This window comes from Impatiens glandulifera, chromosome 1 (genome assembly GCF_907164915.1).
Source record: "Impatiens glandulifera chromosome 1, dImpGla2.1, whole genome shotgun sequence".
Taxonomy (NCBI): Eukaryota; Viridiplantae; Streptophyta; class Magnoliopsida; order Ericales; family Balsaminaceae; genus Impatiens; species Impatiens glandulifera.
Window position 1 is genome coordinate 9,250,963 of NC_061862.1, and position 13,205 is coordinate 9,264,167.

The 13,205-nt window shown below is 29.5% G+C and overlaps 3 protein-coding genes across 3 annotated transcripts; all 3 read left to right on the top strand.

Annotated features, from left to right (window-relative positions):
- Positions 1–801: 801 nt before the first annotated feature.
- Positions 802–4,400, top strand: LOC124920620 (YTH domain-containing protein ECT4-like). The gene is made up of 9 exons (XM_047461145.1): positions 802–1,198; positions 1,432–1,508; positions 1,574–1,715; positions 1,788–1,843; positions 1,932–2,387; positions 2,777–3,346; positions 3,474–3,686; positions 3,763–3,909; positions 3,996–4,400. Exons 1-9 carry the CDS (start codon positions 1,171–1,173, stop codon positions 4,176–4,178), a joined length of 1,872 nt encoding a protein of 623 aa, XP_047317101.1. The 5' UTR covers positions 802–1,170; the 3' UTR covers positions 4,179–4,400.
- LOC124941300 (T-complex protein 1 subunit theta-like) lies at positions 4,374–6,381 on the top strand. The gene is made up of 8 exons (XM_047481636.1): positions 4,374–4,377; positions 4,793–4,938; positions 4,979–5,125; positions 5,204–5,365; positions 5,468–5,545; positions 5,881–5,977; positions 6,189–6,274; positions 6,373–6,381. Exons 1-8 carry the CDS (start codon positions 4,374–4,376, stop codon positions 6,379–6,381), a joined length of 729 nt encoding a protein of 242 aa, XP_047337592.1.
- Positions 6,382–6,568: 187 nt separating this feature from the next.
- On the top strand, positions 6,569–7,824 carry LOC124921396 (T-complex protein 1 subunit theta-like). Its single transcript, XM_047462057.1, has 4 exons — positions 6,569–6,728; positions 6,860–6,960; positions 7,125–7,219; positions 7,625–7,824. Exons 1-4 carry the CDS (start codon positions 6,584–6,586, stop codon positions 7,734–7,736), a joined length of 453 nt encoding a protein of 150 aa, XP_047318013.1. The 5' UTR covers positions 6,569–6,583; the 3' UTR covers positions 7,737–7,824.
- The last annotated feature ends 5,381 nt before the right edge of the window (positions 7,825–13,205 follow it).

The following is a 13,205-nucleotide window of genomic DNA, read 5'->3' on the forward strand; positions in this document are numbered from 1 at the left end:
TTAATATAAAAAACATAAAAAAAATTAAAATTAAATAATTTATTATAAATACTTATATATATATATAATTAAATTAAAATAATCAATAATAAAAAAAATAAAAACTAACTATGTTTTATTAAAATAGACTAAAAATGAATTTTTTTTTTTTTTGATAATAATTACATTTAGTTAAGAACAATATAAAGTATAATTAAAAGAGAAAAACGATATTGACATATATTCTTAACATAGTTTCATACTTAATTATGTATTTATTATTGTTGTAAAATATTTAACTTTTGGTATTATTTTATTTATTTATACTATATCTGTTAATTTAGGAACAAATTTATATTTAAATGAATAAATTTATACTCGCAAGTACAAAATTAAAAATTATTATATATACATAGATTCTCTTAATATCCCTAACACAAAATTATAGTTAAAATCTCATTAAATATTTATATGAAAAATTTATACAAATTTATACCTAAGATATTATAGGATAAATTGTTCAAATAAAAATGATTTCATCAAAATAATCAAATACCAAATAAAAAAAACTATAATGGATTAAAATAAAAATATTTATAAAACTAAAAATCATATTATAAATTTTATAATGATTTTAAAAAATAATATATAAATATGTCTTTACAAATCATAGAAAAGTTATTTTTAATTAATAATAAAATTTAATATTTTATTTTATACTGTGGATCAGTTTAAACTTGAGCCCATGGGCCCAATAATAAGAGGTCCATATTAAAAGATGATTGAGAAATTACATATTTATTAGGGTTTCTTAAGATTACACAGAGATTGAGAAAGGCATACCAAAACGCAACCACTACATATATAGATCGATTTCTTCACTTAAGAACTGTTTGACTCTTTCTTCTTCCTCCTCCTCTACTGATTACTGTGATGCGTGGTTGCTGCTGAAATTAAAAAAAAAAAAAAATCGGGTTCGGTAGTTGTTACCGTGGAGCTGTTTGAATCGCGCAAATCTGTTTGGAGGAAACTCTTCTTCCCATTTTCTCCAGCAGTGATTATATCTCTCCATTGCCACCAAAAACTCTTCTTGGCGGCTAACCCAACAAGCGACTGTTCGTTGCCAAACTATCTTCATTTCTGTTTTGTGTAAAAGATTCTGAGTTGTTATTCTTCTTCATCGATCTGATAATGACCAACCCGGCTCCTCCTGCTGATCGTATCCTTTCTTCTTTTACAATATATGTCGATCTTTATTTGATTCTTGTGGATCTGCTTCGTGTGGGAGCTGTTTTCTTGCTCTTGTGGATTAAGAATTTTTCTTTGGAAGGGTTTTGGGAGGGTTTAAGTTGGATCTGAGATCTATTAACTTTGCCCTGTGAATTTTTAGAATTGTGTGATAAAGTGCTTTCTTTTATGTTTCTTTCTGCTTTTCTTTAACTTGTACCATAGAAACTGTTGAATATTTGCAGAAGTTGACATTGGATTCGGAATCTAAACCATTTGAAGTTCCTAACAATGCCAAGAAGGTAATTTGTTGAATTCCATATAATTGAATATCCAGTTATAATTGACTATAGTGTTATGTACTCAGTATTCTTCAGTGAATTCGGGCATACTGGCGAATGGTTTGAACAAGCCATTTGAGAGATCTTCAACTCCTTCAAGGCAAGATTTTGTGGATCCCGGCTACTGCTTCTTACCAAATGCATACCCATCTCCAATTTATTATGGAGGTATTATTTCTACTGTATCTCTTGTAATTCTTTCATTTCTTTCTGTAGTTAATCACTTTAAGCTATAATTAGGTGGTGAGTGGGACGATTACAGTTATGCTAACAGCAATGGAGTGGATGTGTCCACTGTAAGTATTCTTTGTTGCAAATTTGATTCAAATGCTATCATTTCTGCAGGGTGCTCAAATTGGTTTGTTCTTTTCTCCTATTATGCAGGGTGCTTATAATAACAATGGTTCACTTATGTACCAACAAGGATATGGTTATGCACCTTATGGAGCATATCATGCACCTGGTTCTCCTGTTCCAACTATGGTCCATGATGGGCAGATCTATGGACCTCAGCATTACCAGTACCCTTCATACTACCCGTCTTCTGCACCAACCAATGGGTCGTATGCACCAAATACTCTGCAAGCTGGACTAACTGCTCCTGCTGCAGCCGATCAAGTTCCTTTGCCTCTGGAGACTGTCAAAGTTAACAGTAATGCGACGAATGCTGGAGTCAATTCGTTAAGTGTACCCAAGCCACATAGACCAAATTACCAAAACTCATTTTTGCTTGATGCCTCAGTATTTCCTGATGGGAAGTCGAAGCATGTGCCAGTTTCACATGGAAATAATTTTGTTAATGGGAGGAATCCGAATCTTTACCCATTCTCGCACCTCACGGTAAAAATCATAGCCTCACGTTTAGAATGAAATTATTTTGATTCTCTCTTTGATATTGTGTCAAGATTCAATGTTTTCTTTTTACGAAATGTCTAAACTTCTTATCCATCTGTTTTTGGAAATATTTACTTCACAATACCATGATTCTGTGTTTATTTTCGGAGAAAATTTGAACTCTTGGTCTCCAAACTACGGACATTGTATTATTAATGTTCACGTATATGATTTTTTTCTTAGAGTATCAAAAATGTCCGGGGAGTAAATTTGCTGGTTTATGTAGTGATTCGAAGCTAATATTGTCATGTGTATGTTATTAAGCTTTGCACTAGACTGCTACATTGATATCATTGTTTAAAGCTTTAATTTGTTTTTTCTTTGATTATGTGCAGCCTAGACCAAATTCTTCAATGAATCAAGCTGGATATGATAGAATGTATCCAAATAACAGGATATATGGTCAATATGGAAACATGTTTAGGACAGGGGGAGGATATGGAATTCCAAATTATGAGCGTAGAATTAACGGACGTGGATGGATGGGAACTGATAATAGGTACAAGCCCAGGGGCCGTGCTAATGGCTCTTTCGTCCCTGACAGTCCGTACGATGGATTAAACGAATTAAACCGAGGACCTAGAGCCAAAGGATTCAAGAATTCGAAAGACCTTGAACCTGCCACGATAGCGATGAAGGGTCAGACTAATCAACTGAATACTGTCGTGAGTAATGAGGAAAAACTGTCTCAATTAGACTTGGGTCAATATAACACAGAGGATTTCCCTGAGGTTTACAAAAATGCCAAGTTTTTCATCATCAAGTCTTACAGTGAGGATGATGTCCACAAAAGTATTAAGTATGGTGCATGGGCCAGTACACCTAATGGAAATAAGAAACTAGATGCTGCATATAGGGAAGCTCAAGAAGTAGCTGATGGCTGTCCTGTGTTCCTGTTTTTCTCTGTGAGTTTTTCTAGCATATAGTGTTGATATAAACTGCAAAAAATAAGAGTTATAAAGAAAGTGCTTCCAAATGATGCTTCTTTACTGAACTTTAATCATGTGTCACAGAGTTATATGTTTAACGTAGGTAAATGCAAGCGGCCAATTTGTTGGTGTGACGGAGATGTTAAGTGCTGTTGATTTTGATAAGAGTCTTGAATATTGGCAACAAGACAAGTGGACAGGCTACTTTCCTGTAAAATGGCATATTGTGAAGGACATTCCAAATAGTTTATTGAAACACATAATATTAGCAAACAATGAGGACAAGCCAGTGACTAATAGCCGAGACACACAAGAGGTATAGTAAATGCATATTTTGTTTTAACTTCTGATTTTAATATCGTAATCAATGGACCATTTTTTGGTGAGTGTAGGTTAAATTGGAGCAGGGTATTGAAATGCTCAAGATTTTCAAGAGTCACCCAAGTAAAACATGCATATTGGATGATTTTGTGTTTTATGAAGCTCGGCAGAAAATTATACAGGAGAAGAAAGCTAAACAGCAACAGTTCAATAAAAGGGTATTAATTTAGATGTCTATTGGCAGGCAATGAATAAAATAAACAGTGTTAGCTCGACAACTTACCTTTTGAAAATTTGAAAATAGGTGGGGAGTGCCAAGGTTTCTGAAGCAATTGATGGCAAAGAGAGAATCGACTCTCTCTTGCAGAAGTCATTAGATGTTGCTTCTCCTGTTTTGGTTGAAGATCCTGCAGCATCGGATGGCCATCAAACCTCAAAGCCTGCTCTTGTAACAGACAAGTCCATTGGGGTTGCAAGTGCTTCTTGATTTTATTTTTTATTTCTTGTTTTTTTTTTTAAATTTCGTCTTTCCTTGTCTTTTCTTAGGTAGTTTGTTGAATTTGTAGCTGCTTTGCAAAGTTTTGCTTATGAATTACTAGTATAGAGATCGAAATCTTATGACTTCCAATCAAAGACTCTTTAATTTCTTTTGCTTAATGAACACAATAATACAAACATGATCATGGGTAATTCTGTTATCTTCCTTTAATGTGAGTGTGAGACCGTTAATAATTTGGTTTTCAGTCTAAATTCAGGTATTTTTTTAGCTTCTTTTTTCAAAAGTGTGACATTTCAGTTTCATATAAAAGTTGCAATTTTTTAATTAAGGAGAATTAACATGACATTTCACTGTCATGCTCAAGCTAATGGAATTAAACTTTTTCGAACAAAATCAAGAAAAAACATCTAACCCTTAATAATATTTATGTCTAATTAAGTAAATATCTAACAAACTTAATAATATAATGTATAATTAAGTTATATTTTAAAATATTATTTCATTTTAATTAACATCATAATAATATTTTTTTTAAAAGTTACAATATTTTGTTGATGAACTCGAGGTACAACATCCTGCTGCAAAGATCTTAGTTTTGGCAGGAAAAGCTGAGCAGAAGGAAATAGGAGATGATGCTAACTTGACTATATCTTTTGCGGGGGAGCTACTAGAGGGTGCAGAAGAGCTTATCAGGATGGGGTTGCATCCAAGTGAGATCATCACTGGTTATTCCAAAGCAATCAACAAGGTTTCTTTCTTATACATCACCTTTATACTTGTTGTTGCAGACTGTTGAAATTTTGAATGATTTGGTTGAAGGTTCTGAAACGATGGATGTAAGAGATAAGGATGATGTTATTAAACGAATGAAAGCAGCTTCTGTTGCTGGCAAGCAATATGGACAAGAGGATATATTATGTAATCTGATTGCTGATGTAAGTTGTTTTTGTTGTTGTTGGTAGTATAGTTTTATATAGAATTTTGCTGCATAATTGATATATTTTGCTTGTCAGGCATGCATTCAAGTCTGCCCCAAGAACCCGACCAACTTTATAGTCGATAATATCAGGGTTGCTAAGCTGTTGGGTGGAGGTTTGAACAACTCGAGTATAGTACAAGGAATGGTTTTGAAGAATGATGCTGTTGGGACAGTTAAGAGAGTGGAGAAGGCAAAGGTAAAATATATTTTTGCAGTTGTCAGTTCATTGTTAAAGTCCTGCTAACTTTTAGAGGGTTTTAGCAGCATGCTTTATTTTTTTCATACAGTTTACTTGCAGGTTGCTGTATTTGTTAGTGGTGTTGACACAACTGCAACTGAGACCAAGGAAACGGTCCTCATTCATAGTGCTGAACAGGTACTTTCACCTAACTTCTTAGGTAACTTTCTGATTTTATCATTTATTGCTGATTCCAATTCCTTTGTTTGTTAGACAAATTAAGAATTATAATTTAAATCATAATTCCAATTCAACCTATTAATGGCTTTAGATATAGTTATCCTTTTCACTTCTAATAGTCTTGCAGTCTTTAGATTATTGACATATTTTGTGATTCTGTGTTGTTTGGTAGTTTTTGCTGCCACTGAGTTTTTATTTGTTTGGTTAAAGTACCACCAGTAAAGTATCGCTACTAGTCTGCTGCTAAAGTTTCCTAACAACATTCTTCTACTTGTTATCTTGATATTCTTTAGCTAGAGAATTATGCGAAAACAGAGGAAGCTAAAGTTGGTCAAATCTCAATAATTGAACTTCAAGGCCCAAGAAGTTTTAGAATCATAGAATGCATTGGTACTTGCTCTTTATTTGCAATAGATATGAATCAAATCAGATCATGTTTAAGATGGTTTTCAACTCTTGTAGTCAATAAATTGTGGTTATTCTTTCAAGAATTAGGCTAGATCTTTTTGTTGATGCTCTTTGCTTCATTATTCTTGTTGGGCTAGTGCAAACGTGCATTCTAGTTGCATTCTCTGAATAATGTTTCTCTTATTTGTTGAAGCTCTTGACCCGATTATGTATTATGCTCTCTTGTGTGATATATTAACAGACATATGGTTTTGCCGAACTACTGGTGCTATTGCTCTTGTAAGATTGCTGGCCCAGTTCCCTGTCTTTTTTTGTGATAGTTTTTCTAAGCTGGACTTTGATTTTTTTACTCACATAGATTATCTTTTCTTTTTTAGAAACCTTAAATTTTATTAAGGAATAATGCTATGAAGGTCATATAATCCAAATAACCTCTTGTCCCATGGGCCATCATCAATCACTTCATTAATCAAATCATCAACCAAATTACACTTATTTTATTTTTTATAATATATAACTATTATATACAAAGTTATTTAACCCAAATAATTCACTTCTTCGTCAAACAAAGTTTCCCACCCCAAAAAAATGATTATTACAAACAACCCTACATCAAACAAGTACTTCGGTTCATTTTCATTGATTTTTGTGACAGTTGAAGCTTGGTCAACCAAATCCAGACAATCTTGGGTATGTGGATTCTGTATCAGTCGAGGAAATTGGTGGAGTCAGGGTAATGAACTGCATGATCTTGCTAGCTTTTTTTTACTCCTGTTTTTCTAGACCTTTGATTTTAGTCTTTGCCTCTTTCACTTGTGATGTCATATGTTCACGAAGATTGCCTATAAACTTAGGTGACCATAGTGAGAAATGAAGAATGTGGCAACTCTGTCTCAACTGTTGTTTTACGAGGAAGTACTGATGATCTTGAAAGAGCAGTTGATGATGGTGTCAATACATACAAGGTAGTTCTTCTCTTTACAGGTTTCTAAATTCAATATTTCAAAGGCCTTTCTTCTCTTATCATATTAATTATGCTACTGATTCTACAGATTTTTCATAGAGAGTCTCTTACATTTACCATTGAAAAAATGTAAATAGCAGCTACAGTTTATTGTTTCCTTGTCAGGCAATGTGCAGGGATAGTCGTGTAGTACCTGGTGCAGCAGCTACAGAAATTGAACTGGCTAGGAAATTGAAGGAGTTCTCCTTCAAAGAAACAGGGTAACTTCTTGACTCCGCATTCACGAACGCCGTTGATATTGTAGCTCCCTCATTTTTTTTTCGTCATATCGAAGTTTAAGTGCCTAATGAGTTAAGTTACTGAAATAAACCAAATAAATTTAAATTTACAGTACTTAAAACACAATTTACCATCGTAATTGACTAATTTTCATTGGTTAAAGTTTTCTTTTGGACCCTCTTACTATATTTAAGTTAAGTTGGTGTAGTTTACCGAATTACAACTTTTTAGTTTAATTTGAGCTGAAACTGGATAGTTAGTTAAGTGATTTTAAATAACACTTGTTCATTTTATTGGAGTCTAATCCTGTTTGGCTGTTTCAAATGTATGCTTTCCGAAACAACATTTGAAATATACATATTGTTTTTGTGGTTTCAATTTTTAAGATTGGACCAATATGCAATTGCAAAATTTGTGGAGTGTTTTGAGATGGTACCGAAAACACTATCTGATAATTATTTCTTCATGGTATGCCGAGCATTCAAACGGAAACACTAAAATGGGTCTTGACTTGGAGGAAGGCGTATGTAAAGACATCTCCACAATGAATATTTGAGACCTTTATGTGACCGAGTATGTTATAATCACTATGTTGAAGCCACTTTCTTAATACTTATATTTAGACTTCACTTTTCTGAAAATGTATGTTTTATACTTTTGTAGGTATTTTGTTCTAAAATATGCTGCGGATGCTGTATGCACTGTCTTGCGGGTAATGATTCTACAAAGGGCTTGTTTTTTTTGAGTTTGTAAAAAAAAAAAAAATTAAAAAATCCAACAAAAATCAATTTTCAATCTATCACTTCACAACAATCACATCGCTCATTTCATTAACCAAAATATTAAAATATCCTCTATTTTAAATTATTATTTTTTATTTTATTTATATATATCAATAACTTTTAGACCTTTATTGATCTTTGGGTTATAAGGATAATACTTGGGTTTCTTCTAAAAAAAAAAAAAAAAAAAAAGCCATGTTAGATATGATTCACCTCTCTCTAATCCAAATCAGATTTGATCTCATTTTTCAGACTAACCCAAATATCAGATTTGATCTCAGTTCATATTAAATTATTAAAATATGAATTTAAATTAATTAATATATTTATTTAAAATCATAGTTTATAGTTAGTTTATATAAAAAAAAAGTTAGAATAATTATTTTTTATAAATATTTAATTTAGATGAGGTATTTTTATAAATTAATTAATATTTGTTAGATAAATATATAAATTTTATTTTTTAGTATAATTATTTATTTATTTGAAATTTAAATGTTATGATAAATAATATGATATGTTATAGTTAGAATTACATGGGATTTTAATTTTTATTTAAGGTAATTAATAAAAATAATATTAAATTTAATTAAATGGTAGTTTTGGTATTTTAATTAATAAAATGATTGATTTGAGTTGTGATGTGATTGTTGGGGTTTGGGATAAAACCTGAGTTTTATTCCAATAACCTAAAGATCAAACGAGACCTTAAATATTTTTACCAAAAATAATCATTACCTCATCAAAATCATCATCAATCATTATTCTTTTCTCCCTTTAGATTTAAAAAAAAAACAATCCGAAAAAGGCCCAACTATTGGTTTTTAACCACCCCCTATTGTACTGTTTGCTTAATCGGGTCAAGTCTTGAAACTTAGGCTTTGTTTGGTTGCTTCTATCATTCCCTTAGAAACTATCAACTGTTATTTTTTATCGTCTGTTTATAGGGTCACTAGTATAATAAATAATTGTGCAAATGTTATATTTAAAATAAGCCAAAATAATGTAAAGTGTATTTATCATGAATATAAAATGAGGATACTTAAATGATATTTCTAATTTTATAAATGGCTAAATTAGAAATGACCAAACTATAATAACTAACTTAATGTTGTACAAACAATTCTCATTTGCGTCTCCATTAACATCTCCATCAATAGAGAGAGAAAATTATTGAAGTACTCATCAAATTGGAAAAACATTCCACCTAAAGAAAGTCTAAGGAAAGAGAAGATTAAAAAATCATTTCATCCATGCAAAGTCTGAAAAAGAAAAGATTCACAATATGAATTCAGGTAAGCTTCTATCATTCATATTTTAATTTCTCACACATTATATTATGATCTAATTAAGATATATGTATTGATTTATGATAATTTTAAATAATGTATAAATATATATTGGATTTGATAATTTCAAATCACATCAATATTATTAGGAATATATATAATGATTTTGATAATTTAGAAGAATATATATTTTAGATTTAAAAATATAAATTGGAATATATATATGAGGAGTGAGAGAGAGAATTTGGTAAGTGAATTTGGTGAGTGAATTTGGTGAAGGAATTTGGTGAGGGAATGACTTGGCATTGGTTGGAAAATGTAAAAGTGGAAGGAAAGAGAGAAAAGAGAGAAATTATTTGATTTTTATGCCAAGTCATTCCCTCACCTAATCATTTCTATATATATATATATATTATATATATATATATATATATATATATATATATATTTAAATTATCTTTTTACTTTTTACTAGTTAAGCAATTATTCTTAAGATAAGATCCCTAGATTTTGGATATTTTATAAATAATATTTATGCATGAATTTATTAATTTATAGATAATTTCAAAGGATGTTTTCGGATTATATATATTAATTTTGATAAATTCAAACCATAAAATCATAATATTAGGAATACATATTTATTTTGATCATTTGATGAAGAATATATATATCTTAGATCTACAATAGATTAAGACATATTTTAGGATTAAAATATTAAGGTGAATGATTATTAATAAATTAATGAATAATTGGATTATATTATATCTTTTTATTTGAAAATTAAAATGGATATAAAAGGGAAACTTAAATTTAAGAAAAAAATTCCCGACTTTCCTCAACGGACTGATGAGGCCTGCTATGACATTTGTTGTATCGTAGTATTGTGTAATTCATGTGATTATATTATTTGGCTTAAGGGCGGATAATTAATTGAAGGAATTGCATAAATATGTGTGATGGTAAACATGTAATAATTATATAGTCTTATTTATGTGAATAATTAATCTATCTAAAGATAGATTGATTATTTGACATGTCTTATTATTAATGTTTGATCATTGCACCAAATACTATTAGCAATTAATATTACTGTCCAAAGACTTGATATTAATGTTATATTAAGTATTTTGAGATAGTATAAATCATTATTTGAATTTAGTTGTTACTTAAGTTTATAACTATGAGCAACTACCTTATTGAATATTATAAGTGATTAAGCGCTATAATTTTTATTTTGTCAAGTTTAAAATATTTTTTGTTAGAAGAGACTGCAATATTTTTTTTTAGGATATTGAGTTTGAGGGAAGAAATTATTTTGTCGATCAATAAATCCTATTGAGGAAGATTTGATTTATATCTCAAAGTATTTTTGAGATTGATAAGAATTTTATTCAATGATAATGTTTAAAAAAATTAAAAGTAAAAATAGAGTATTGATTAAATTCATTAAGTACAAACTCAATAACCTCAAAATTAAGTGTTTTTTTTGTGACAATTCGGTTTAATTGAATTACTCTTTAACGACTTAACGAGAGAATCTAAATATTCATAAATTTAGAAACTTAACGAGAGTATCTAAATATTCATAATTTAGGAACTTAACGAAAGAGAATGTAAATATCCATAAGTATATGATAACATCATAAATCTTTATAGATATTTACATTCTCTTTCGTTAACTTCCTTAATTTTATGAATATTTAGATTCTCTCGTTAAAGAATAATTCTCAATTAAACTGAAATATCAATACTGTATTTTTACTTTTGATTTTTTTTAACATTATCATCAATATAAATAAAATCTTTAATGTCAAAAATACTTGAGATATAAATCAAATCTTCCTCAATATTAATTACTGATCTAAATCATTTTTAAAAACAAAATCATTTCTCTCCTCAAACTCAATATCCTAAAAACAACAATATTACAGCCTCTCCTAACAAAATTTATCTTTAACTTGACATAATAAAAATTATAATCCTTAATCATTTAAAATAGTCAATAAAGTAGTTCTCATATTTATATATTTAAGTAACAACTAAATTCAAATAATAATTTATCTTATCTTAAAATACTTAATGCAACATTAATATTAAGTATTTAGATAGTAATATTAATTGTTAATAGTATTTTAGTGTAATGATTAAACATTAATAATAAGACATGTCAAATAATCAATTTATCTTTGAATGAATTAATTATTCACATAAATAAGACTTTATAATTATTAAATATTACCATCACAATTAATGTTTATGCAACTGTCAATTATGTCAATTAATTATAAATCTTTAGACCAAATAATATAATCATATTAGAGTGTGATTATTTGTATTCATCAATAAAATCCAAATAATAAATAATAATATCATTAATTTGAATTTAAATGTCATATTATTATATATAACCTAAATCAATAATATATAATTTATTTAAAAAATATGAAATTTATTTTATTATAAAAAATAAAATTATACTATAGTCCAAATCTTATTTCTTGAATTTAAAAATTTTAATATCATATTAATTAAATTAAATAATAAATCTTCAATATCTATTTGATCAAATTTCAAACATCAGCCTCCTATCTACTATATATATTTGCAGATCATAATGGCAAAACCTGATGGTGGCCCAAAAAGTGATCAACAGCCTGCTGGAATGGACTAGGATTAATTTCATCAAAGATATTTAGGATGGCTGAAAGATTAATCAAATATTACTATAATATATTTTAAATATTATAATAATATAATAAATTGAGGCAGATGTGGAATCAATTAAAGGAAGTTATGATAGTGAAAGAAATTTGGGGAGGAATAGAAAAGGGAAGTCAATTAGCTAGATTGTGTCATCGTTCCTTCTCTCAATCCCTTCACCAAATTTTCTCTCAATTATTTTTCTAATATATATATGCATGCTAAACGGGTGTATTTAGCTAATTATATGAATGCAGCAAGTGTTGGGTTTTAAAAACAAACACGTAATTTATGTCTAGCATGTGTATTAAGTTTATTTGGTATTAATGTAGAGGGGTGACACTTAATACACATGCATGGTAGGAATACTATAATATTATAATATTTAAAATATATTATAGTAATATTTGATTATTACATTACTCACCTTCTTAGAAGAAATTTGTTCCTTTAAACTTTGACATTGGAAATTATTCGCCGTGGAAATACTTATTCCTTTCTATCTACAATTCGGATTGGAACTTCTTCATATGTTAATTTTGTCCCGAGCTCCAATACTATATAATTGATTACGTGATCAGAATTAAGAACATACTTCCTTAGCTTAGAAACATGAAATTAAGACATTATGTATTCCTACTAATGATAGTGGTAGAGCAAGTTTCTTTAGTATTTCAAATAGTCCTACAAATTGATGACTTAATCTTCCACGTTTCCTAAATCTTTTCACACCTCGCATAGGAGAGACACTTTGAAAAATACGTGCTCTCCAATATTAAACTATAACTTCTGTATGCGGTTATTTGCATAACTCTTTTGTCTGCATTGAGCGACGACTAATCTTTCTCGGATCAAACGAACCTTATCAACAGTTTCTTCTAGTATCTCTGGTCCCATCAGTCTTTTTCTCTCTTACCTCATCCCAACATATTGGAGAACGACATTTATATGTTGGACTGATAGTTGTTATTATACGTGAATTCTATCAAAGGTAGATGTTCATTTCATGATCCGCTAAAATCTATAACACATGCTCGCAATATATCCTCCATAATTTGATTGATCATTTGTCTGTCCATCTATTTAGGATAAATACAGTTCTAAAATTCAATTTGGTACCCAAACATCGATGTAAACTCTTCCAGAAATGTGAGACAAATTTACTATCTCTATCAGAAACAATAGTCGCGAGT